Here is a 27,111-nt window from a genome sequence, read left to right as displayed (position 1 = left end):
AGCAAGTACGGTGCTGCAATATCGGACACTGAGTGGTGCATGTTGCGAAGGAAATTCACATTTATGCACTACTTGTTACACTCCAGACCACCTCAGCTAGCTCAAAAATTTGGCCTGGAGTGGAAATACATGTTTCATGAACAATTGCAGAACTAAAATGGGTGACGAAAAAATATATGTTACAAAATAAATGTTATCATCGACGATTGGTTGTTGAAATGACATCTCTCGGACACAAACGGAGCATACTCCTTTTTATTGTCCTTTACCAAAAATTCACATTAACACAATGGCCGCCATATTACGACCACAAGAACAAGTACATGTACAATCTACAAACAACGCGCACATAACCTCTTCAATGATTGCAGAATAAACAAGTTTACTGTTCATAAGTACCGAAGGATGAATATTTAAAGATAATTCGTAGTTAAGTCCTGTGGTTAAACATGATCCACGGTACAAGCAGATGGACTACGTCCTTGGAACAAAGATAAATTCACTCGATCGTTGTTATGGGCTATTACCGACGAATGTCGACACAAATTTCTAAAATATCAACACGGGCACATAGCAACAGCCACCTGACACACTCCAAGGTTCTTACTCACTCATTCTTACGCAACAGGCCAGACTATTGCATCAGCTTAACTTCAGACAAAGAATCTTGGTGAGAAAAAAAATCAGAAGAAAATTACGTTAACACGTCATTTACAAACAAAGCAAACACAAGCAATGTTTAAATATTTGAATACACAGAAAAACCTAACTGTACACATAAGTAAAATTAAAGCATAGGGGCATTTTTCACCATAAAGAAAAAAAACCTTCAAAACACCTTAAAAAACATGAAACACCTTAAAAAACATGAAACAATATAAATTATGATCATAAAATTTATGGCAAACACACAAATACTTCTTAAAAGGAATAACCAGCTGTTATTTCAAGGATATCAGAAAACTTAACCAATGTACTGAACATGATGAGACTCCATACTAAATTGTTAATTAAATCATATACCAAGTGGGGAGGGCAGTAGTCTGGGTTGTTACATACTGTTCAGGTGTATAACTTTGCATTTGCAGGGTTGCTTTTCCAGACATACATATGTTCATTTATGAGAATTTCTTTCTTAGCATTTCTTGCAAACCATTAAATTTATGCCCCAGTGTTCGCTAACACCCTGTACGTATATTTGGCTTCTTATAATTGCTAATGTGAGCCCATGCATTGGCATTGCTAAGCAGCAATGGTGATTGATACATTTTCATCTCGCTCACAATTTTTTTTGTACCTGGTGAACGAGGTAACTGTGGAACTTACAGCGATATTGATTGAGTGACGAACCTTGAACCATAATTGGGAATGTATTGTATTTAAAATGACAATAATGTTTCAGAAAAGAATAAATCAAAAACCATGTTTAAAAGTTAACTCATTTAATTCAGTATAAAACACATTTAATTTAATAAAATCTTCACATTTTTCATTGAGTAAGAAAATAGTAAGAAAATAATACCCTCTTTTATCACATAATAGTCGCACTCGCATAATCGTCGCACCTATATTTTTGGCCGTCAAAATTGGGATAAAAAAACTTCTCGCATAAACTACGTATGATGTTTTTAATCCCGCTATTACATGCCGAGCGCTTTGTGTAGGTATCTTTTCCGTATAAAACAATGTATTTTAAAGTAGAAATCTAATATTTATTTGGAAATTACCACTTACTTATTTAATTAACGGAAAAATGAAGTTGTCTGACATGTAAATATTCTTTTAAACACTTTTTAAACGTTATTTTCTTTATCTGAATGTCTGTGTCGCCGCGGTGTACTGTTTATAAACATGTAGCCAGTGCTAGTTGGCATCATTCATGTTTGCTTATGTTGCTTCCCGTATAGAGCGGGCGCACGTAGTCAAATATCGATATATTGCCGATTGCATGCAACAAGGCGCTCTGTGTCGAGAGCCGAGTTAACTACATTTATTTGATGGCTCACATTCTTTCGTGGTAAATGTGTACTACGGCAATAGCTACGTGTTGGTTCACGTCACAGATTCAAGTGGCTTGCGTTCGCGTTACAGTTTGGTTTTTCTGTTTAAAGTTGAAGAAAGGTTTTTGTTTAATGAGTTATTAATATGAATTGTTTGGCGTGCTCTTGTATACTCCACCTTTTTTTAAAATAAATGTACGTTCCATGAATGGGTTTTGTTTTTATGAATAACTTTACCTAACAAAAAAATTTTTTTTCCGCATAATCATCGCACCTTTACTTTTCAAACTTGATTTTAGAATAAAATGTGCGACGATTATGCGAGAAAACACGGTACTAATTTAAAAATTTGGAAGATACCGTCTTCTATCTGCAGCATTAAAGAGTTATGAATTATTACAGTGTTGTGTAGTGTCACGTCTGGCCTACTACACTTGTAATAGTGTAAGTGTATGTAATATTAGAATATCTTTCTGAGGAAACTTTGCTATGCGTACTAAACATTTAAATGATTTCTCATCAATATTGGTACACATACATTAATTCAACTGAGGTTCCTAAAGAAATTCTGCATTACACACTTAACAATAAAATGGTTTCTCACCTGCAAGTGTATGTATATGTAAACTTAATTGAGGTTTCTGAGAAAATTTAGCAGTGCATAATAAATAAAAAAAAAAAACCTTTTCACTTGTGTATGTACACATATGTAATTTACTTGTGTATGTAATTTAAAGTAACCTTTCAGAAAACATTGTAAACTGCAAACAGAACACAAAATGGTTTCTTATCTGTATGTGAGTGCATTATGTAAAGATAAGTGATGTTTTTGAATTTTTTAAACTACCTACATACTAAACGGGAAAATAGTTTATTAATCGCATGTGTTCTCATAATGTGATTTTAAGTTACCTTACACAGAAATTTTTTACTGCATCCTGTGCAAGAAAATGTTTTCTCACCTGTGTGTGCACGCAAGCATACAATTAAAGAAGTTTTGAGAGAAAATTTTTCACTGTATTCTAAACAGGAAAAAGGTTTTTCAATTGTGTTTACGCATATGTTTTTTCAGGCTATGTTTATGAGCAAATTTTCCACCGCATAATGAGCAGGAAAATGGTTTCTCACCGGTATGTGTTCGCATATGTGTTTTCAAGTTACCTTTCTGAGAAAATTTTTTACTGCATTCTGAACAGGAAAATGGTTTCTTACCTGTGTGTGTACGCATATGTATTTTAAGCTGTGATTCCCGAGGAAATTTTATACTGCATACTGAACACTGAAATGGTTTCCGACCTTTATGTGCTCGCATATGTGAATTAATGTGTGATTTTTGAGAAAATTTGGCACTGCATACTGAACAAGAAAATGTTTTCTCACTTGTGTAACCTTTACGAGAAATAATTTCACCACATTCTGATAACGAAAAAGAATCTTTAACTGTATGTGCCCACATGTGTATTCTAAGACTAGACTTAGTAAAAAATGTTTTGAGACACAATGCGCATGAAACATGTTTACTCTTTGCCCTGTTATGAACAAGCCTCTTCTTACAAACTTTACCAGGAATATTTGCATCGCGTGTGTGGGTGATTATATGTTGTTTCAGTGTGCAAGTATTATAAAAACTAGCTTTACACATGTTACAAGAAAAAGACTTAATAGCTTGGTTAAACACACCCACTTCAGTGGAGCAAGTTAAATACAAGGAACTGATCTTACTGGTCTGGATAAGATTGTGGTGCATGTTTGCACTTTTTTCATTTTGATGATGCACTTGATCAATTATCCCTGAAAGGTCACCATAATGGTTCAGCATTTTTTGTTCCAAGTGACTTCTTGACTGCACACCTGCTGCATATCCTGTGCCAGAAGTACTTTTCCCCAAATCAATTGTTGCCTTCGCACAGGTAACACTGTCAGTCTTGAAGTTTTTACTGCCATATGGGGCTGCTAGCAAAACTGGAACAGAATGAAATTTTAAAATATAGATATAAATTCAAAAAATTGTTTTGAAGGTAATGGATTATAGGATTATACATATTTACGACTGTGACGTACAATTACAGTTTCCATTATCTTAAGAAGGTAAATGATAAGTTTTGCTACATGAAATTATGCACAGAAAGGTTTAAGGGTCAAAAAAATTCCAAGATTATAGAAGTTGATACATAGAAGTAGATACAATAAACTATCGTGCAGACTGTAAGTATTCAATGAAGAATCCGGCGTTAGTTAGTGGACAAACCATTGTTCCATACACCTTCATAGTGTGAAAGGTTACTACTCTGCTCACAAGAACCCACAGACTTTCTCAGAACTGCATTAGGAAAATATAAGCATATCCCTAATTGAGATAGATGGTTTTTCAGAAAGGATAGCAGAGGATTCAGTAATGCCACTGTAGTACAGAAACAAATTTCAAGTGTTAACTTTAGATGTACGAGACCGACTGGTAAGAAGCACAAATTTAATGGTTACATCTGAAATATCTTCTTTGTATAAAAATTAATATAAATTTTTCTTAGTACTTTTTAAATGCTTATACATTATAAGAGTGCAGAAAACCAACAATTTACTACGTTTTATCATACTTAACTGAACTAGCCCTTTAATTTTATACAATCACAAGAAAACACTGGTTGTTTATTCGACAGGTAGTTTCGGCAACAGCGTTGTTTACTGTAGCTGATTGTGCCATCTTTGCTTGTTCTGCTCCCGCTGAAGGAACTGTACTCAAATCAAACTACAAATTACAATCTTAAGAATTGCATAGTGATACTTCACTCAGATTTTCACTGTTCAAAATCATAATAGGTACTTTCCTTCAAAGCTCAATGATGCAAAAGAGCTGTGGATTTCATTCCATTAGGAAGCTGAGCATGTGCATATGCATATGCAGGTTTGGCTTCAATTAGATCCACTTCATCTGCAAGAGGCTCATAGTGGAAATTGATGTTTTACTGTAAGACTGTCTAAGTTATGTAACACAGACATTCATAAGGTGTAGCATTTGTGTCAGTGAACAGTGCCATTGTACCTTTCAGTTTGACCATAACCTTGATCATTGTAGCCACATGTATGGTCAGCAGGAACCCCTCGTTAATGTAAAAAGGCTTTTCATCCAAACAACATCAATGATGGACCTTGTTCAGAATGGATACCGTGTTTTATCACATAATCGTCGCACATTTAATACTAAAATCAAGTTTGAAAAGTAGGGGTGTAATTTTTATGTGAAAAAAGCATTTTTTTTGTGGTAAAATTATTCATAAAAACAAAACATATTTATTGAAAGTACATTTATTTATGAATTAGAGTATACAAAAGCATGAAAAACATTTAAAATTAGTAAGTCATGCAAAAAAAATTTGTTAAACATTAAATAGAAAAATGAAAACAGTGACCTGAATGTGAGCCGGAAGGAACGCATAACTATCGTTGTAATGCGCACTAACCACGAAAGAGAGCGGGCTATCAAATGTAGTTTACTCGGGACTAACGGAACGTGCGTATTGCATGCTATCGGAGAGCTATTGAAATTGATATTTGACCGAACGATTAGATCGTCATATAAATATAAATACGGCTTATGATAATTCAAAGGATAGTAATTGAAAAGGGAAATAAAAAATATAAGCCATCTGAATTTCTCTTGAATACGAGTCCTCACCTACACAATGTAAATATAAATATAACACTAATATTAATGTCCAATTTACAATGCAACAACAGTATTATACAAATGCACTTCTTAACTGTGCGCACCAAAGAACTAGTGCGAATAAGATATATAATTACCAATAAATATTAAAATATAAATATATTATCAAGCCACCGTGCGTGTTCAGAGTCAGTGTTCAACAGTTACATCTATCTGTAAGACTTTAAGGCCACCACTCGGTTCTAGTGGTAGTGAATCTCATCGTAGCTTGCCTTGGTTTCTGCTGCGCTGCGGCCGAGTTCCCCCTCGCTGGCGCCGGCTCCAGTAGTGTCGCCCTCAACTCGCTCCAGACCGAGGCGTTCGAACCACTTGTACACCGACACCGAGCTGCCGGATGATCTCTCGGCACCAGGTCTTCCGAGCGCTTAGCAGGCAGTTGAAACAGTCATTCATTTCTGCGCAAGAGTTGACGCACAGATCAGGCGCACTACCACTTGTGTGCTGCTAGTCTTTGTCCCTTGACTGAAGACTGCCACTGCGTACCCGCTGCCGTTAATAAATGCGCTGTCTCTTTACAAGTGCGCGACTATCTTATGTAACTTAAATGTGAATCCACTTTAGGCACTTACAAAAAAGCACCTTGGACAATCATTTTTCATGAATGCCCTGCCATACTGAGTTTGAATCTGCATAATGACTTTCCTTTTACGCAAGCGTAACACCTCTAACGTAACTCATGTAAGAACACGTAAGCACATTAATCTCATCCAGGAAATTAAGTCCAATCTATAAAAGTCTCCACCACTACTATGAACGCTGACCAGCTCTACGACTCCAACCATAATCGTCACCAGCCATTAAGTCCAGAAGTATGTCTCCAACAAACTCTGCAGTTAACAGCAATGTCTTCCCAAAATGGCTAATTCCAATCTTGTCTTAGAATATTTCCAACCTCTTCCTCTTTCACTTCAGAAATATTCTGTCGCCTCAGGCTCGGTACTTATTCTATCACTTAATTACGACTTTGCATTTTGTTGCCCTACCTAGAGGTGTGTAGTTCCAGTGGTGTTCGGGTAGCGTGATGGCGTCTACAGAGTTGGAGCATCGGCAGGCGTAGTGATGTTCTCAATACGGCAGGCACCAGCGGATTCTATCTGTTATCTGGCCTCCAAGGGGTTTCTATACCTGAAGCACTGTCGATCGGCCCAGAAGAGAAAGTCCTAGAACACTCTTCTATGTGGTCGTGACAATGGCCGCCTTCTGGTATGACGTTATCCCTGGATGTTGACAATAGGAACTTTTTTTTCTTCTCCTTGGGACACTTCTTTTCTTAGCAGAACCACTGCTCCCCTGGCTGTAGACTGCTCACTTGGCATGCAAGCATTGCGAGTAGCAAACCCCACAGGCGTCGTGTTAGAGATCTTACTACATTATTACAAGTGCTAGAAGGAAAGGGCCGGCAAAATCACTAATCCAGCTTTTTCTGTAGTCCCCTACATTTTAGATTAAAGATTTTCTTCTATTTATTGGAACTTTGTCTGTAATTATCACTTTTAAGAAAGACATTTCAGTTACGGTATTTAGTTTGTTCATACAAACTATGTGTACGTAAAAAATTTTGTATTCTGCAAAAAATTTTTTGTCTTTCGGCACACACAAATTAAATGAATTTTTTTTTATTATTTTATTTATGTTAACATGTTCTGCAATTCATATGGTACACTTCATTACTGTAACCTACCGGAACATTACATGTTATTTTAAATTTTATACTGCATGATGATATTAAATTAGTCTTTTTAGAGTTTAAATAATATTGCTTTAAAATGGCTGCATCTTTATTTCTGCTACTAAACATATTTTTTTTAAGAATATTGAAGATTTTATGGAAAAAAAAAAGAACAATTTACAGGATGATTTTAAACCAAAATGTTATTTATGCCATTATTACTGTGGTTGTATACAATATTCTGCACATTTTATCATTTTATTTTATTATTAGTATTTATATATAGTTTCACATAATGTAATGACTTGTTGTAAGTATAAAGTATAATGTATTTCTGTATTTTGTGTTCTGAATTATATTTTTATATATTATATTTATGTATCATTTTATATATCCAACATGTATCATTTGTTGCAAAATCTATATATACATATGTATGTATGTGTGTGTGTGTAATATGTATTTGACGTGTATCATACCCCAGAAATGGGGTTAAACGATATGAAAATAAATGAATACAAAAATACTTATAAGACTTATGCTCTTATGTTATAAATTAGAAAACTCTGATATTATTATGAACATATATTTTTAACTATAAAGAATGAACTGCGACTTGACATACAAATGCTTCCTAAATGGGTTTCTTTAACAGTAATAATTCCTTCCAAGATAAGTGTGACTGCTATATCATTCAATCCCAAACCCAACATTGCAAGTTTTATTTGACAGTAAAACCAAGTAAGTTTGAGTTACATGTGGTTAAAGTCAGTTAAACATAAGTGTAGGTTAGGAGTAAATTTTTATACTTACTGTTACTTTTTTCTAATGGATCATAAACAATTTGTTCTTCACTGATTGCCATTTCTTCATATTCCTTTTTCTCAGCTACCTACATTTGGAATAGGAAAACACAGAAACATGACAGGAACCAACACTTATCACTCCTTGAATTACCATAATTTGTTTTTAGAAGGTAAAGTCATTAAGTCACAAACATATGATATGTTTTATGAGACTAATTTCATATTGACTAGGTAGCATTTACATGCATGGGAAACTGATACAAATGAATTTGTGCATAAATATTACGAGAGATATGTTTGGAAATAAAAATATTTTTGAAATGATACTCACTGTTGGTTATTTTTTAACTTTTTATGACCTACATAACGTGTTTAATTTTAAGTTTCACTCACAAAAATTACCAGAGAAATACTAGCATACACTGGAAGTTTGCTTCTACGAATAGTTTTTAAACCTAAAGTGGCTTTTTCACTCCTTATTTCTGTGACAATCGGCTATACAATCTTTACTGAGAGCTTCTGAGAGGAAAAAAATTTCTTTAATTTTTTAATTCAGATCCCTTTTTAATGTCTGGAAGTTTAGGAGCCAGACTCAAAATATAGGAGCCAGTCTTACAAGCTTCCGCTTGTTTAGATTATTTATCACACCTCACTCAGCAGACAAAAAAAAAACAGCAGAGTGCCAATGCAATGCTGTGCCCGCCATGCTTGTCTGTTCTCGGTTGCACTGTTGTCTAGTTTGACGTCATCCAGGGCTACGCCCTCCCGTAAGCCCGATGTGCCGTGTCCACTGCAGGCCCCTTCTCCTCCCACCATCACCCTCTGTTTCAAACTATGTGTGCGTGTGTTGGTCTGCCATGCTGGGGGCGTGTTATAGTGTCTGTACCATGCACCTCTAACATATATTACGTAATTTAATTAATATATTTGTTCTATTCCCTTTCAGCTCCAAGTGTATATGTCTTTCAGTTATCTTATGAGGACGGAGCAGTGCCATGCACAGCCCACTTCCGAACTAACCCGATGAGGGTAGGCAATATATTTGATTTTAAGAAATAGACAAGTAATCTTTTTGTAGTAAAATTTCTTAATAATGGATTGTAATTTGTTGTTAACTTCACAGGGGATTTTTTTTATATTACTTTTAACTCCCTAAGTTTGTGAGAGACCTTACGGTAATTCAGTAGCTTCCTGCTGCCACGACACTCTGACCACAGCCCGGTCTCTTCCGATCACCACCCGGGGTAGGACGCGTCTCAAGCACCTCATCGACTTCACCGTGAGTTTACCTGATCGTTTAGCATCCGCCATGTAAATTATTTTTTTTTTAAACCTTTTTGTTTCTCTCTTCGGGGCCTACTCCAGGTAGAAAGCTGTTTCACGTAATTATTTAAGTTCTCCGGAACATTTGAACTAAAACTACGAGATTTTTTATTGGTGAGGTCACGAGCGGTCCTGCTCCACATTATAGAAAAAATGGCAGCTGAACCACCTGCACTGAGAGATACTTCAGTCAGACATACCATATTGGTTTATCATTTTATTGTAGTAGCTGTTTTAAGGTGTTTTTCCTGCAAATTCATTATATCTCGCACACTTTAATATCACAGTATTACTGAGTAAAGAAACTGTGTATACGTGGTTTGTTTATGAACGTCATACCGTACTTTGTCTTCAGTCGTTCTAACGAAGCATCCAAAATCAGGAATCATGGGAAAAAGAACGTTTCGGACCGCTTGTCCTGGTGGAGTGTTCCTTCAGAAGTTTCTGACGGAAGCGAATTTTACCGTTTAAATTGCATGTGTGGGCACTATTGTATTATAGTGTCGGTCCGCAAAAGTACCTGAACAAGTGTGTAATAAATTATCGCAATCGTCTACCGTGAACACATTTTGTGCATGGTCCAGAGACAGCATCAGTTAGGGCGTAGTGGGAAAATTCGTTGGTCACAAATTTTAGTGACACCTACCAGATTTAGGCCTATTTACACTATCAGTCAAGTGTAATTTAATGTTTATTGTGCAGCCTAAAGTACAAGCTACTGTGTGCCAACTTTGTTTTTGTGCCCTGAGGCTAAAATTTATTAAAAACATACATACATTCAGACGAGCACTGACAGCCATAGGCCAGTAGTCCTGTGAGTAGTGTCTTTTGAACTACCGATTTGAACTAGTCATAAATTCTAAAGTAAAAACCCTGATATGTGTTATATAACTATAAAATTTATAAAGTGAAATATATAATCTTTTGGTGTAACTTGTGCCTAACGTATTTGGAGATATTAACTATTTTATTTTATTTTATTTGCCAAGTTTATTTCTCTGAATATGTTGCAGATTGGTCTTTGGTCAATATAAATAATATTTTTAAAATATCAGACAATAAAATTTTGCAATTATTTCAATATTTTACATTTGTTGTTATAGTATGTTTATCTACCCCTTGCACAGTCACATCGTACAGGTTACTTATTTCCATGTTCACAGTTTATTTTATTAATTGCCCAATCTTAAGTTCTGTGTGTTTCCTGTACTCTATACAGCCGCGGTTCCTAAAAGGTGTTCCTCCGAACCCAGGGGTTCCGTGAGTCAGGACGAATGTCATATAAAGCAGGCACTGTTATTGTCAACTTTCTTTGAAAGTGTTGGGGTTCCGCCAAAAGAAAAGCCAATCGTAGGGTTCCCTGGCCGAAAAAAAATTGGGAACCGCTGCTCTAAAGAGTATAATTGCAGAAATAATATTTCATAGAAGTGTGAACCAAGTGGTGCCAATTAAGATAGGGCATAGCTATTCTGTGTAAGGCATTATTTGACAGCCAGACTGTGGGGCTCATAGGGTGTTCAGTTTAAAATATTTGCTGAGTTATGAATAGCAGTAAAAATGTCACACAAGTGTTTAGATTAATGATCAGTGCTGTGACATTTTATACTAAAAAATAAAGTTCTGTTAACATTTGGTGACAAAATTAGTTTTATACCACAAACTCAAAATACAGATTGTGATAATCTACAGGAATAGCCATTCTACCAAATAATTAAAAAATAAAAAAAACCTGAAATAACGTGATATTATTGGCATAACATATGTTCAGTACTTGACAGAAAATTATAATTCACACATTTATCTTACCTCTGTTTTAACGTTAACAAACGTGAAACCACAAGTTGCCATGGATGAATCAGAGCTGGGAACAATGACACTTCCATTACTTGTATCTTCACGACTGCAGTCATCTTTATTAACAACACTATCATCTTCATACTTAAAGTCGTTCTGAACATTATTTTTAACTTCATGGCTATAATTATCTTCCTGAAAATCAATACAAAAAACCATTTAATAGTACTAAATTAAGAATTTTAAGGATATGGTTATTAATTCCACAACACTAGTGCCAAAGGGATGACCATGCAAGGCTACTACTCCATGAAGCTGATGGTCCACACCATATTGACGGCACCCAATACATTCGTTCACTTGTAGTGTTTGGATTGTGGAAACAGTCCATAAAGGACTGTATTTTATGGAAGTGAATGTGTTTAAGAACGAAAATCTCATTCATACTTATTGACCTTCATCAGACATGAACAAGAAAGATTTTACAAAGTTTTGGATGTTGCGAAGGTAAGGTAAAATGCAACATCAACTACACCATCTCCTAACTAGTGTAGCAGTAATAAAAAAATTTAAAGTACATGTTAGACTGTCCTAGCCAGAATGTTAGGCACAAACCAATTTTCTACGCACACAGTTTCACACATACACAGTACAAAAACAGCGTGACGAAGTGGACACACGTCAATCCCGGAGCAAGTTCAAGGAGTGGATGGAAGCATCCCACAACCCGACAACAAACAACTGAGAATAAAATACATAAACTTTCTCCTAAAGTTGAAATGAAAGTAACTCTTTAAGTGTCATTGATTTCATAGCTAAACAGTTCCAAATTAATTTTTTGACGTGACAACGTCTAATAAATCGATGAACGCCGGCTGCACGCACGAAAAAGTGTCCCACTACGGATGTTCCTGTTTGCTCATTGTACGCATGCGTGGCATCTCTCTTCCACTCGAATGGAACGACCATCGATTTGACTTTTCAATCATATTTTCGTCGTTTGAATTATTAATATTATGTAATTTAACGATCGTCCACCGATTTTCAGCACAATCTGTACGGTTATTTAAAAGTAATGTTGAATATTCAAATACGTTTTGAACCAACAATGGTGTTTTACAGTTACACATAATAATTCAAATTACAACCGGGATCTTTTGCTCAATGTTTTAAAAAATATTGTAACACCTTATAAATAAGTTTGGTGTATTTGGGATGCGTATTTGTTATAAAATAGAGTTATTAAAACGAAATAATATTATTCCCCTACCGTGAACAAAATTTTTATAAAGGTATATATAACATCTGAAACTATCAATTATCAAATTTGGCCTAGTGGCTGAGCGGTCAGCGGCGCTATCTTCTAATGGTAAGGTTGTCGGTTTGAATCCCGGCAGGTGCGAATTTTTTTTTTGAACTTGTAAAAATAAATACGGCGCACGTAACATTTCAAAAGTAATAAATATATTTGAATTAATGAATGCAAATAAAAGTAAATTTATTAATTAAATTGTACATTTCATTTCACTCCTTTGTATCCATACAAAAAAAGTGATAATTCAATAAAAATGATTCAATTTTATTCATAAAAGTATGGAGAGGTAGATTTTATCATACAAAAAATAGAAAAATTAAAAAAAAATTCTTCCTCAAAGAATATAATATTTTTAATGCCTAAATGGTTTGGTTGCAAAAACCTATTACGGCTCAGTCTCAGGCCGAATATGATATTTCCTTTTCTTCTGGATCAATCATTTCATCAATGTTTTGTTATGACGTCACGTTAAACTATCGTCCGTAAACCAACTTTACAGACAACCAATTTTGTTTTTATTTTGCACATTTGTTTTCCTTATATATTTCTTATCATTTTACAATCATAAGTTTTATAATTTCAAATTTTCTGATATAGACTATAGGTATATTTATTTTGCTTTCCTAATATTTATGCTTTTTTTTTCTTTCTTTAAACATTCATTACGTGTTGGTTTTTTAGTCCAAAAACATTTCTACTATGGCTTACAACACATTGTAACATTACAATATCAAGAAATATTCTTATTTCATTCTCTGTCGTTGCATGCCACTGAAAACTGCTAGAAAGTGGCTTAGTTTCACTTGTAAACATTGTTCAGCATTCAGATTTGTTTCTCTTTTATCAAACCAATAAAATTTTAGTAAAAAAAAAAACAGTACTGAAAACTACAGAATATCTGCAACAGGATCAATTTCAAATTTTATTTTCTATTTAGAAAGGATAATCTTGGCAGTGAAGGTGATGACCACATTTTGTAACTATTTAGGACACTGCCACGTATTAGCCAAAGCTCTGTCTGCATATAAATAATCCTCACTTATGCTAGAAAATTATAATTTGCTGCCAGAAACACTTGCGTCAATATCTTTACAATCACTGTCACTTTCCATTGTTTTTCACCCATATATTGCATTATTTACCAGAAAAAAAAACCTCTTTACAGAACTGAAACTTCAACAAACAAGACCAAAGATTTTTTGCACCAAACACTTTAATGGGAATTTATAAATTGACAGTGGGTGTACAGTGGCGGTAGGTATAGCAAGTTCAATAGTTGAAGAGTGAAGACATCAGTTTATTGCAATTCACATCTCACTAACATATTTTTATGAGAAAATTGAGAAAACAATGATCAAAAATTACTGTCAAGTTTTCTTTTATTTTGTACACGATTAGTCATTCAATAATACAGAAAGTATAAATATTACAGCACCACGACTATTCTTAAGCCAAAAATTAAGATGCATTCATCTATCCTTCAGCAAACAAAAATTAAATTTTCCCATTGCGAAGAAAGAACTTCAGTGCTGATATCTAGGAGCCATTTATTGTACCACATTGTAATGTAGGCGCTGCTTTACAGTTTTTCTTAATTAACTATGTCTTCAACAAAAGATATGCACAAATTATTTCTGGCAAAAAAATATTATACATGCTACCTCTTCATCCTGCCCAAAATATCTTGGGTAAATAATTGTTGGAAATATCTGGCACCCCAAAATATTTCAGGCAAATGTATTAATGGGTTAATGACAGCAAAATGTTTTATCACAAATAAAATACTATACCTGCCCCTCAAAGTAAAGCAGTTTGATTAGTGTTGTTTTTAAGAACGTAACAATGTCAATAAATTACGGCATGATTTGAAGTAGTGCCATCATAGATTCTAAGTGGTGCTGTTTTCTTTTACATGAATTTTTATTTCCATGTGCGCACAACGGCAATAGCACTAGCGTAGCATCACACGCAGTGCAATTATTCAACAAACAATAGTTTGCTCTTTCCTTGATAGCTTTCCGCTTCCTTCATTGCATATTTATCTCCCACAACACCCAGTGTTCAGCCAACGTTTATACCACGCCATCCCACATGTCAGCAGCACCTCTGGGGAGTAAAGCTAGGAAAGCTTTCAGGACTACTTGCCCGGATTACCCCGGTATTTTGGGTTATCCGTGCTTAAATGTAGTTTATTTATTAGTTTGTTACATTCTGAAGCTGTAGGAAAAAAAGATAATAAATACTAGTTTAAAAAACTAAAAAACACGCTTTATATAGAAAACCAAACTAAAAAATAGAAAATAAATTTTAATAAATTTGATTTAAGAATAGTGTAAAATTTTTAAATAAATATAAATTAATAATATTGTATACAAGAAAAAAATGTATTTTATTAAAAAAAAAAAGTGTGGGGTGCTTTTTAAGATATTATCGAAATGATAATCCTTCTACTCATGTAAGTCAATGAAATATTTATAACCATTGACACCATGCACCCCACTTTTTTTTTAAATAAAATACATTTTTTTCTTATATACACTATTATTAATTTATATTTATTAAAATTTTTTACACTATTCTTAAATCAAATTTATTAAAATTTATTTTCTATTTTTTAGTTTGGTTTTCTATATAAAGTGTTTTTTTAGTTTTTTAAACTATTATTTATTTCCTACTTTTTAGTTTGGTTTATTTATAATTTAAAGTGATACTTCTTTATCAACGTATGCAAGACATTTTATAACAATAAAAAACTTGATAGTTATTACATCAGTTTACTATTAAAGTAGGTTTTGAATAGATATTGGCTGCAGTTAAAATAAAATCGATAAATATTGTTTTATCTCAGAAGTGTCTCTAGATGTGGCTCATTTTTTTGTTTATTACATGACTTTGCTATTAAAGTGAATTTGAGTAGATATTGGCTGCTTCTAAAATATATATCCAATATAGCGTGTTGAAGGACTATAGTACTCAATAATTTCAATATCCTGCTATGAAAATCAATATTTTCGGGAAGTCATTGATGTTTATTCTAATTCAGCATATCTGATGGGTGACCATCCTTTGTTTGCAAATGTCTCACTAAAAGTTTTCTCCCATTTGTTCTAGTCGGATTCCACTGTAAGTTTCATTTGCATGCAGTTGTACCAAACTACACTGGAGTATTCTAAGAAATGTTTTAAAATTTCTATTTTCTTTTTGTCTTCTTTGATTAGGAAACGTTCACATTCTTTGTTAAAATCTTTAATCCACTGGTAAGCATTTGAGTTTCTGCCCGTGAATTTCTCAATCATGAAATCATTTGCAATTTTCCCTAAATTTTGAGTTTCAGATATAGTTTTTTTTCCTTCAAGAAATTTTTCTAACAATTTTTCCAATTTTTTATTTGATCCACTAGCTATAGATTTAGCACTTTTTTTCCCTTCAATTTCTTCCAGGTAAAAATCCTTAAACTGTAAGTTTTGCTCTCTATCCAAATATGTTTTTGATATATCATCTGTCAAACTTAGCCATATTTTCAGTGTTTTATGTATTTTATTTAATGATTTACTGACCTTGGCATAGTTTGGAGTATTTGTAACTGCTTGGTGTAGATTTGCAGGTTGGTGTTCGAGTGGAATTTGAAAAATCTGCCCATCAGGTGTAGCTAATGAGGTTATGCATATGGTGTTTGATTTCCCATCTGCTGTTGGTTTCACAGCAAAATCAAACCTCAATTTTTCCATGTTTCGTGAAATATTTGCAGAAAATGTTGTTTTATAATAATGTTTCACTCTTGGTTAATTGGTAAAATGAAACAAAGACGTAATTGTGTTTCTCTATTTAACGAAAGAAACAACATTTAAAACCCTTATTTCAGGTTTTTTTTCTTCATATTTTTACAATTATAGATAATATTCTCTTCAAGAAAGTATATTGCTCACAATAAACATAACCCATTCTCACTTTTCATTTAATTAAATGTCACAATATTTAGTAGGCTTTGTTTATATCGCGCCAAAGACAAACTGAAAGAAAAGAGTTCGCACATTGTAAAGAAAACCATTTTGCTCATGTGCGAACTCTTTCTTGTGAAATTATATAAATTGACAAAAATTTTATTTTGCAAATTGAATAATGGAATAATCTTATCAAATTAGTGTATAGTCATCGGTCCTCGATAAATCTACAAAGTTTGAATGAAATCTGGCCGTTTGAAGTGTGTCAAAATCGCACCCAAAGGAGTCGGTTACAAACATACAAATAAACATACAGGTGAAGCTAATATAAAGTGTGTAAAAATGGCATCGCTTTGGCGCACTTCTTCGCTTGCTGTTCTATATTTTTAACCACCTTGTTACTGTGTTGGTCAGACGCATCCCTCTGTGTTGCCCACCCCCTCAGTTGTAACATGTCACACTACAACCCAAGGGGGATGCCGCGACTGCTGTTTTATTCTTCAGTCTCAGTCTCACTTGCCGCCCGCCCAACGGCCCGACAGGCGCCCGGCGAGCGGCACGGCCGACTGGCTTTCCGATGGACGAAGGCACACAGAAAGAATCTAAAAACAAACTGGGCTGAATATTGTGTGTGCACAGTTTGCATTAACTTTATCTAGTCTGCTGTCGCAAATAACCGTGGACTAGCAACGCATGTGAAGGCAATCTTCACGTGTCTATCACGACAGGTTTCCATGATGCCAACAACACAGTGCTATTTATTTCCCACGCTTTAACCTGCGAAATTTTCATGACGAACACTGCAGCCACTTTCCTGTGTTAGGTCTGTGGAAAGCAAACCTCAAAGAAATGGTGTATTAAAATGCTTCTAATATATTCCTCCGACCTAGCACAAGTTTCTCTGCGTGCTAGTTTTATGAAAGGACAAGGAACTGAGAAGAAGAAAAAAGAGGGGTAGACAAATCAAATACAGGAAGAGAACAGGGAGGGGGAAGGGTGTGACTGCCACCTCTACAGCAGACAGAGAAATACCGCATGGCGACACAGTGCGTATTGTTTATGTTCCAATAAGTTGAGACAGTGCACAAAGACTTCACCTGTCAGAAGAATTCTACTGAAGACAAATATATGGTGCAATCCAAATTCAAGGGTGGCCCTTACAATGAAACGGATTATCTTTTTTTTTTTTACAAGATTTCAATTATCTTGGCTTCAGTACGTTTCAATTAACATTGATAATCTGGAGTTTACTGTATTTCGACATATATTAGTACTGTAAATAAATTTTAACAGAAGCAATGTCTTTATTAAAATATTAGTCAACAACACTCTTACCTGGTTGGAAAACTAAACATTTTGATTAATATACCCATTTATGGGAAAAAATTTATTTGGGTAGCACTGTTTTGGATCAGCGCTCTGTTTTCCTGGCAGAAATTACAGTGTTACTTCGAGGGGCGGGTGTACTATGTTTGTCAACTATAAACGAGTTGCTGCTCCTAGCATATATAACACATTTAAAAAATTAACTTTCACGTATGAAAAATCACTGGACATCACACACAACAGTTATATAGCCAAATATAGTTTAATTGCTCACATTGATTAAGGATATTAGCTATCCAAAATAGTTTTGGTTCTCACACGGACCAAACCTCCTGTGCCTAGGATGTTTTCTCCAAGGTTCTATTTTCCCCACCAATGCATTGCCATCGTTGCTCCAGTAACAAAGTTCACTACAATTCACCATTCAAGGATAGTAGAATATAGTAGATGTCATAGGAAACCAGTACGCCATGATCACAAGTAAAAAAGAAGAAGAAGAACAACAACAACAACAACAACAACAACAACAAAAACTTACCACCAGTTCGTTACTTTCTTGTTTAATGGTCGGGTAAACAGATCTGCCCGATCTTTCAAGTCCCGTACTCCAACACTCGTTGCTGAAAGCATCTTTGCTCTGGCCATCCATTATTTTTTTATAAATTGGAGCTCTTTTTTATATTTTTAGTAAAATGACAACTTTTTTTCATTTGAAGGAACACCTATGTAATGGAATCCAATTTAATTTCAACAATATAATATAAATAAAACAAAAATTAGATTAACTTATGCAGAACACATTTATCTTAATACTTGTAAAATAATAAAACAGCTTGAGTATAATTAATGATTATTTTACTATATAAAACAGCACACTATTTTTTTTTAAGCAGCATAAAGCAGGGTTGGCAAAAACCCAGGCTTTTGGAGAAAAAGACCATGTGGCCTTTTTGTGGGTTTTTTCAAGTGTTTAAAACCAGCTCCATCATCCTATCAGCCTTAAAAGTTAACGCTAGCTGTATAGCAAGCTGTAGCTAAATATTTAAAAATAAAAAAAATTGCAAACAAAGCACCATTTGGAAAATAATTCTACAATTTGCAATGAGAAATTATTTTACAAACAACAAAATATTTTTTGTAATCTATCTTTAGAAAACTATAGGCCACCTAACCAAAATGTGACAGGAAAGCTAATTATTTTTGCAAGTTATGATCACATTCCAAAAACTAGCTTCATGATAGGAAAATGAAATCATGCCCCACAACAAGCATAAGTATATAATTAAAGAACCATAATTATTTTGGCTGCCTGCCTATCAAACTATATTGCAGATCTTCATAGGAAATTATTTAATAAAAAAAATTAACAGTATGGGTTTTAGGTGCTTAACTGAAACAAAAATTAATTAGGGTCCTTTTAATGCTTCTGTATGATTTAATTTTTTTGTTTGTTATTTATATAGTTTCTTTATGACAACGTAAAAAAGGCTCAGAAATATTTTTTGTAAATAATATAAAAAGTAAAAAATACAATACATGGTATTTAAATTGTTAAAATATATTAAGTGCATTTTCATATTAATTGTTCTGCCACTATAGGATACAGTACCTACTTAAAGTTTTTTTAAAAGCGTGCTGCCAGTGAAAACAATGCACTGAAGTTGTGCTTTGTATGGATTTCAACAATGCAACACAATTTAAAATGTAATAATCAAATTAAAAATGTTTTGTTAATCTGCATAGATTAAAACAATACAACATTTAACATTTAAAATTATTAAAATTTAGTTTCATTGTTGAAATCCAAAGAAAAAGTTTTAAATACAACTTTAGACATAACTAAAAACTTAACCACTATATACAAAGTCAATGTTTGCAGCCAAACATAGAAATATAACAAGCAGAAACACGAACCCATACAATTATTTTATATAATTGATGTGCACAACATATTATAATTGTAAAACAAGGTGTACAGAATGATAAAAACTCAACGTATGTTTTTTTTCAAACCCTACAGTATGTACCATCCATTCTAAGGATTGATTTTTTTATAATTAGCTTACTCTCTAACACAATAAACCAGCTAATTTGAAATATTATTACTATTAGACCACATATATAGGTAAATTTAATTTGTTTGCCACATATAGACATTAGAAGAATATAAATTAATTATTTGATGAAAAATTTACTGAAATATCTGCCAGAACTCGATTCTAATGATTTTACAATTTTTACCTCAGGCTTATGCTGACTGTTATGTTATAACATTCACACTGTCAAAAGTATTGAATGTTCAGAAAAAAAACTAAAATATTAATTTGTCATTTTTAGTAAATTAATTTATACATAAAATTGAAAACACATATAAATTCAATTTTTAAGAGAGGCAGACGTGGTAATTAAAGTTATTAAATCTTCGCTTATTTTTACAAACAAGCTATAAGCTTTACCAAACTTATTTTACAGAAATATAAAAACAAAGTTTTCTTTGATCACATCCTATAATTTACAAATTCTTTGAAACAATCTTGTTAACAAGGCCTATTGTGCCAAAACATATAAAAATGTTTGTGACCACATCGTAAATGTTTGAAATAAACGTACTATTTGTCACAGCCACTCACAAAATACCGGATGATATTCAAGTTTTATCACAATAGAAACTACAGGGCATTTTTATAGAAAGCAATTACAAAAGCCATTTCCATTGTGCAAGTGTGAGAGCGTGCAGAACCTTAAAACATACAAGTTGATTGTGAGGAAACAGTTATATACTTATCAATATTTAGTAAACTTAGATTTGATATTTGACAACTCCATGGACATTTATTACTCTTACATTAACTAGCTAAGGTAATCAGGAATACAAAATCATTTCATAACAAAAATTGAACTAAAATATTTCATAGAACTTAAAAATACTTTGCGATGTATTTTTTTTTTAAACGATGTTTTGAAGTTTAGGGAGTGGTAACAACTGAACCATTGGCAACTATGTACCTTAATAAACGGAACCATAAAAAAAAACGTGGTTTGGTTGGTTAGGTTCTTCACAATGGCGAGTTTATTTTGCCACTGTGCACGGCTTAGTAAGCGAGAAACTAGGCTAGCCTCCTCCGCGTGACGTCAGCCAGACGCTTTGTTGGAGAGGAAACAAGAGCAGCAACCGTGAAGAGGCCGGCCTGCCATGAATGCACATACACACGCAGATGTAATTATCGGACGTCGCGACTTTTTATAAGACAGAAAAAAATTGGAAAACATGGTTTTCACACACTACACATGTCCCTAAATTTACCCTGAAGGAATGGTATCTTAATTCCTAATAGTTTGTGAAATAGAAAACTGAGCAGAAGTTAGCTCTATCCGGCCGCCCGGGACAGAGAGCTTATTGTTTACATCACTATACCAGTATCTGACGTTGTGGTTTCGTGGAGCGAACAGTAAATAAAAACAGAAAATATGTTTTTAAAGTACTAGAGACGTCCCTAAATTTACCCTGAAAATTTTGTTATCTTAATTCCACTGGTTCGTGAAACATGACAGTTTAAAGCTCACATTACAATACCTGTGCTTTCACACTATTGCCGCCAGTCATTGTTTACCCGTGATCGTGTATCTCTTTATTTGGCACAACTGTAGCCAACTATGGATGATTAAAAATATCCAAATTCTTCCATTTCATAATTGAAGTTCACCCCTGGATCCAGGAGGCGTGGACCTAATAAAGGACGTAATGAATTAAAACAGCAAGCATCATGTACCACAGGATCAAGCCAACAGAATAATGCCATCAGGATTTTTCAACGTACGTAACTAAATCAGCCAGCATCATGTACCACAGGATCAAGCCAATGGATCATGCCATCAGAATCAAGCGATCAGGATCAAGCCTTCAGGATTCAGGGATAAACTTCAATATATAAAATGGAAGAATTAGCATATTTTTAATTCTCCATAGTTGGCTACAATTATGTAGAAGTTTTGAGAGTAAAAACAGTCACACAAAAAAAAAAAAACAATTGACCAACGGATTTTGATGAAATTTTTTCTTGATGATAATTCTTGTTTTGATAAAGCATTTTGAACATATTGTATCAATATAAGTTACATCGTTCTCACAGGATACAACCTCTTTTTTTTCCTGTACTTAAAACCTTTTCCACAAATGTAGTCGCAGGCACACCAAGTATTCAATAAATCTTTAGGTTTTCGGTTTAAATGTTTCTCCTTAAAGTTTACATCAACAAATTTGTGCTTATTTGTAGTATGTTATTAATTTTACCAAAATAAATTTTAAGAAAGATGACTTTATTTTACGACAAATAATTTAGTCCGCGAAATATCAAAAATATGTATTTTGTGTCAAAATAATTATTTATTTTCATGTTCGGTTCTCGTACTAGTCATTGATTTTAATTGATAGTAAACTCTTCGGTGTTACGATTTGAATTATTGGTGGAAATAGTGGGCGCCACCACGTGAGTGGGCACATGGACCCGGCTTGATACTCTTGCTCAGGGTGTTACGTGACCCGTGTGCGGCGAGATATTAGCCCTCCTGATATTTAATTTCGCACCTATCCCTAACCGAGCCCGCTCTCAGTGTTGGGCACGCTTCTACTTAACCGCAGTGGGCTCTTAGGGCGTCCCACACGCCGCTGACTGGGTTAAGGACCCACGTGGCCCCCCCGAACACAAAGACACGTGACTCAATTAAGTTGGTTTTATTTACTTACACGTTACACGTCCTCATACAATCCGTCCTTTACACTGTTAAGAAAACGCCCGAGGCACAAATCGGTTTAGTTGAGGAGGCGGACCACACACATGGTCGCCTCAAATCCTTACTTAGAACACGGGTGTTTTTCCTAATATATATTAGTGAATTACCCAAACTTATTAAGAACAGCACAGTAACCTTGTTCGCAGATGACACAAGTCTATTAGTTGGAGGAAGTAGTTGTGAGTTGCTTAGACAAAAAATAGTTACAAATCTAACTACCTTGGAAAATTGTTTCCATATAAATAAACTGAAACTAAATGTAGAAAAAAAATTTTTTACAATTTAAAAAACACAGAAAGGAAGAACCTCAAATTCTAACAAGTTATAACAATACTGACATAGAAGATACAACTGTTGTAAAATTCTTAGGACTATATATAGACAAAAGACTGTCATGGTCAGAACATAATATATAAACAAACTTGAAAACAAACTTTCTTCAATCAGCTTTTTGTTAACGGCACTTAAATTATTGTTGGATTTGAACACAATGAAAAAAGTGTATTATGCTTATTTCCATTCTATAATGAAATATGGCATTGAATTTTGGGGTAGCTCCAAATATATAAATATAATTTTTTTAAAACAAAAAAAAAAAGCTTTACGCATAATAACTGGTGTAAGAAATAGAACCTCGTGCAAGCCTCTTTTTGTAACTCTGAAGATAAATACTGTTTACACAGAATACGCTATTCAGGTATTAAAACTTGTACATCAGAACATTGAAAGTTATATTAAAAATAAAAATTATCACGATTACAATACAAGAAATGCAGAAAAACTTAGAATAATTTAGTAGAAGCATGTTTTATATGGGCTTACAAATGTATAATAGATTACCTAAGCATGTAACTGCTGAAGTAAATTTGGAAAAATGCAACAAAAAATTTCATAATATGTTTGAAAATAAATGCTTTTATAGCATACAAGAAATATACGATTACGTGTAATTTTTTTAATTTTATTTATAAAAATAATGTTTGAATTATAGTCTTGTGTGTTTCAAGTAAAGCCTGAAACAATGTATCCTTTATGGTAAATAAGAGCTTTTAAGATTAACTTATCAATTTTTAACATTGAGGGCCTACCGGTGTTGCGTTTTATACTGATTGCGGAAATAGTGGGCGCCACCATGTGAGTGGGCACGTGGACCCGACTGGAAACTCTTACTCAGGGCATTACGTGGCCTGTGTGCGGCGAGATATTGGCCCTCCTGACTCCCGCGTCGACACCTGCACCTGTACCTAGCCCGCTCTCAGTGTCGGACACGCTCCTACCTAATCGCAGTGGGCTCTTAGGGCGTCCTACAAGCCGCTGACTGGAGGAAGGACCCACGTGGCCCCCAAACACAAAAACACATGACCTGTTTAAGTTGATTTATTTATACTTTACACGCTCTCTTACACTCCTCCCTTTACACGGTTGAAACGCCTGAGGCACGAATTGGTACAGATTGAGGAGGCGGACCACTTACGTGGCCACCCCAAAGCTTTTACGTAGAGAGAATGCTAAAAACTCCTGGGAGTTTAAAACTATTTAAGATACAGCCCCACCGACCGAGAGAGGCCCCGACGATAAGAATAAAGCAGTTTGGATTAATTAAATTTACAGAGCTACCTATCAGTGATCAACGGTGATGTCCTCGGGGTGTCTGCAGAGACGTCCGCTCTCGGCCGGCTAAAGAAGGAGACTGGGGCGAGCCAAGGCTTGCGGCGGGAAACATGGCGTCTTTCGTGCCGAACACAATTACCGTTATTATTTGTAAGACTGCGTGTCCCGGGTTATTAGAAAGAATAACATGAACCTCTTACAAAATTAATACATAAAAACCCACGCAGAGACCTTCTGTAATAATTACTTGTACATGGAAAACAGTTTAAATAAAGTTCTATTTTAGTTCCGTCGTATCCCGCTAGGGAGCGTCATTGGCCGTGCTTGCACTTACTTTACTAAAATTAACTATTTAAGAAACAAAAGAACACTCACTCGGCTGACCTGTCTTAACATTATTTAGGGGTTAAAATAAAAAGGCTTAATTTTGGTGTTTTAGTGGTACGAAGTACTAAAGCTAAGCGCCCTCTTGCGGCAGTTCGTGGCGCGCAATTCAAAAACCAACACGACTACGTACGTATCGGTATAAATGCCGGGCAGGATAGGGAGGGGAACGGAGGATGACTAGGCTCATGGGGCGAAGCCCCGGCTGACGTCAACATGTATATTGAATTGTGTTAGTTTTATCTACATTTTTTATATCATTATATATGTATTTCTACCTATGTATATGATATTGTCTATAAGTCATGTATATATTGTATATGTTTTAAGTGTTATTTACTTATTGTAATGTATATCAAACTGACAAGCCCTATATTCTGTGAACATACTGTTTAAAAATTGAATCTATTTGGTGCAAATAAAATAAATAAATACATAAATAAATAAATTAATTAATAAATAAATAAACCATATCACTTTAGTTTAGCCATAAATAAACTAGTACAAGATCAGCAGTACATGTTATTATACAATAAAAAACCCAAAACATTGATTCAACACAATTTTCGTTTTCATTTTTAGTCTAAATAAAATTATCTTAAATAATTTGTAAAGGATTAAAACGTTAGTACTATTATTTTACACTTAACTTAAATCCATTCACACATTTTGTTATTACGTGAATAATAAATAATAAACTGACTCCAGATGTTATGGTTTCAAAATCATACAAAAAAATTAATCGTATTTATTACTCTATACAGAAAATGAGAAATATATGTGGTGTGGTCCTGAACTTTTGTACATTTTTGAATCAATGTTTTACTTAAGACTTACTTAAGGTTTATTTATACATTTATTAATGAATCATTTTTTCTAGTTTTCCTTAGTACACAAGTGAATAAGGTAAGCACTGATTTGTAAACATTACAAATTCACATTTAATTCATTAACCATATGATCGTCAACAACAGATAAAAATTAATAAAAACCGATATAATTTCTTAACTAAAACGATATAAATATTTCTTACTCTGTCAGCGTTGCCAACGTGTACTCTCATGAAATCCCTAGAAAACACACAATTCCCCCCCAGATTTCAATAAACATCCCTAGATGGTAAAATACAGTAATAAAATTCAATCACATCTAAAAATGTTTAGTTATAGAATATAACATTGGTGAAAATCTAAACTATAAACCAAAAACCAAAACAACAGCTAATATTCATATGAAAATTACTAGCAAAATCTGTTAAACTTAGCCTGTTAATATCTCTAGTTAATTTATGATAATATTTACACTTATACATTTCACTATATACCTATGTATCATTAAAGCACAATATTAATCTTCACTGCTGCTGTGTTCATCGCCTTTAAACTCATACATGGACTTGCTGAACAATGCCTTATGTTCTTTTTCAAATTTGAATTCATGACAAGTTTCAATGTCTCTTTTTGCATGAAGCAAGCCAATCATCATCTTCGTGGAAAGTCTATTTCTACGATCCGACAGCAGAAGTTTGCAGGCCGAAAATACCCTCTCGACTGATGCACTTGAGTGTGGCAGAGCTAGAAGATTTTTGACGAAGGTTGTTAATTTTCTGAAAAGAGGATTTTCATCACCATAATTTATTTGTTGTACTCTTGCCCAGCATTCTTCTATTCTCAAATTTTTGCCAAACACGATTTCAGTTTTGCCTTGGTAGTCGCCATTCTTTATCTACTTCTTGGTAGAGGTGGGTCGAAAAGTATAAACCTGATACTTTTTCACTGATATGCGCCTGTATCAGGAACGGCAAACGAGTACACTTGAAAAGTATCAAGTAGGTACTTTAGTATCAGTTCAGAATTCGCCTGGAACAACACCACGGCCAATGTGCGCAGAACCCGATCGCAGATGACGGTCACTTGGGCGGAGCTTGTGAAAGGGGAGGGAGCAGGAACGACGAATAAGGGATAAAGAAGGGAAATAATGTAGGGGAGGAAGCGCAGGGGAAGGCGTTGAAGGAGAGGCGCAAAGCGAAATTGTTACGAGTCGTTTGGTTATTGTCCCACATCAAAGTACTCTCAGTGCGCAGTGCGTGCACAGTCTCGTTCAATAATAAAACTAATGAAATTTTAATATTAAAAAGTACATTAATACAAGATATAATATTTATATTTGTGCACCTAACAGCTATGAAAATGCAAATAAATTCTCAGTTGACACTAATAACAGATGTAATCAACATATGGACTTTTTTTTTCGAAAACAATTAGTAACTAGTGTTTTCATACATTAAAAGATTATGATTTTATCAAAAATTAAAAATAAAAAAAACAGATACATACATTAGTGAGCATACTATATCAATGTTTACGTTTCAAATGTTTCTTCATATTAGTCGATGATGATTTATAACTCAGTTTTTGTTTACACAAA

At 34.1% G+C, this 27,111-nt stretch overlaps 1 protein-coding gene across 5 annotated transcripts; it reads right to left on the bottom strand.

The window, feature by feature from the left end:
• Positions 1 to 237: 237 nt before the first annotated feature.
• Positions 238 to 25,735, bottom strand: LOC134536739 (gastrula zinc finger protein XlCGF57.1-like). 5 transcript variants are annotated; one of them, XM_063376635.1, is made up of 6 exons: positions 25,522 to 25,706; positions 21,510 to 21,625; positions 18,437 to 18,620; positions 11,329 to 11,511; positions 8,207 to 8,285; positions 238 to 3,962 (listed from the first exon to the last, which is right to left on the bottom strand). In XM_063376635.1, exons 3-6 carry the CDS (start codon positions 18,545 to 18,547, stop codon positions 3,043 to 3,045), a joined length of 1,293 nt encoding a protein of 430 aa, XP_063232705.1. In that variant the 5' UTR covers positions 18,548 to 18,620; positions 21,510 to 21,625; positions 25,522 to 25,706; the 3' UTR covers positions 238 to 3,042. The 5 variants fall into 5 exon arrangements, with proteins under 5 accessions (XP_063232705.1, XP_063232701.1, XP_063232702.1 ...); XM_063376631.1 differs by lacking the exons at positions 21,510 to 21,625; positions 25,522 to 25,706 and adding an exon at positions 25,718 to 25,735; XM_063376632.1 differs by lacking the exon at positions 21,510 to 21,625 and having other exon boundaries at positions 25,522 to 25,723.
• Positions 25,736 to 27,111: the final 1,376 nt, after the last annotated feature.

This window comes from Bacillus rossius, chromosome 11, assembly GCF_032445375.1.
Source record: "Bacillus rossius redtenbacheri isolate Brsri chromosome 11, Brsri_v3, whole genome shotgun sequence".
Classification (NCBI taxonomy): Eukaryota; Metazoa; Arthropoda; class Insecta; order Phasmatodea; family Bacillidae; genus Bacillus; species Bacillus rossius.
This window is presented reverse-complemented; position numbering and strand designations above follow the sequence as displayed.

Coding starts and splice junctions, on each gene's coding strand:
- LOC134536739 (XM_063376631.1), bottom strand. CDS start 18,547: ATGGATGGCCAGAGCAAAGATGCTTTCAGCAACGAGTGTTGGAGTACG. Junction 8,286..11,328: donor TTGTTAACGTTAAAACAGAG/GTAAGATAAATG, acceptor TTCCAAATGTAG/GTAGCTGAGAAAAAGGAATA. Junction 3,963..8,206: donor TCCATTAGAAAAAAGTAACA/GTAAGTATAAAA, acceptor ATTCTGTTCCAG/TTTTGCTAGCAGCCCCATAT.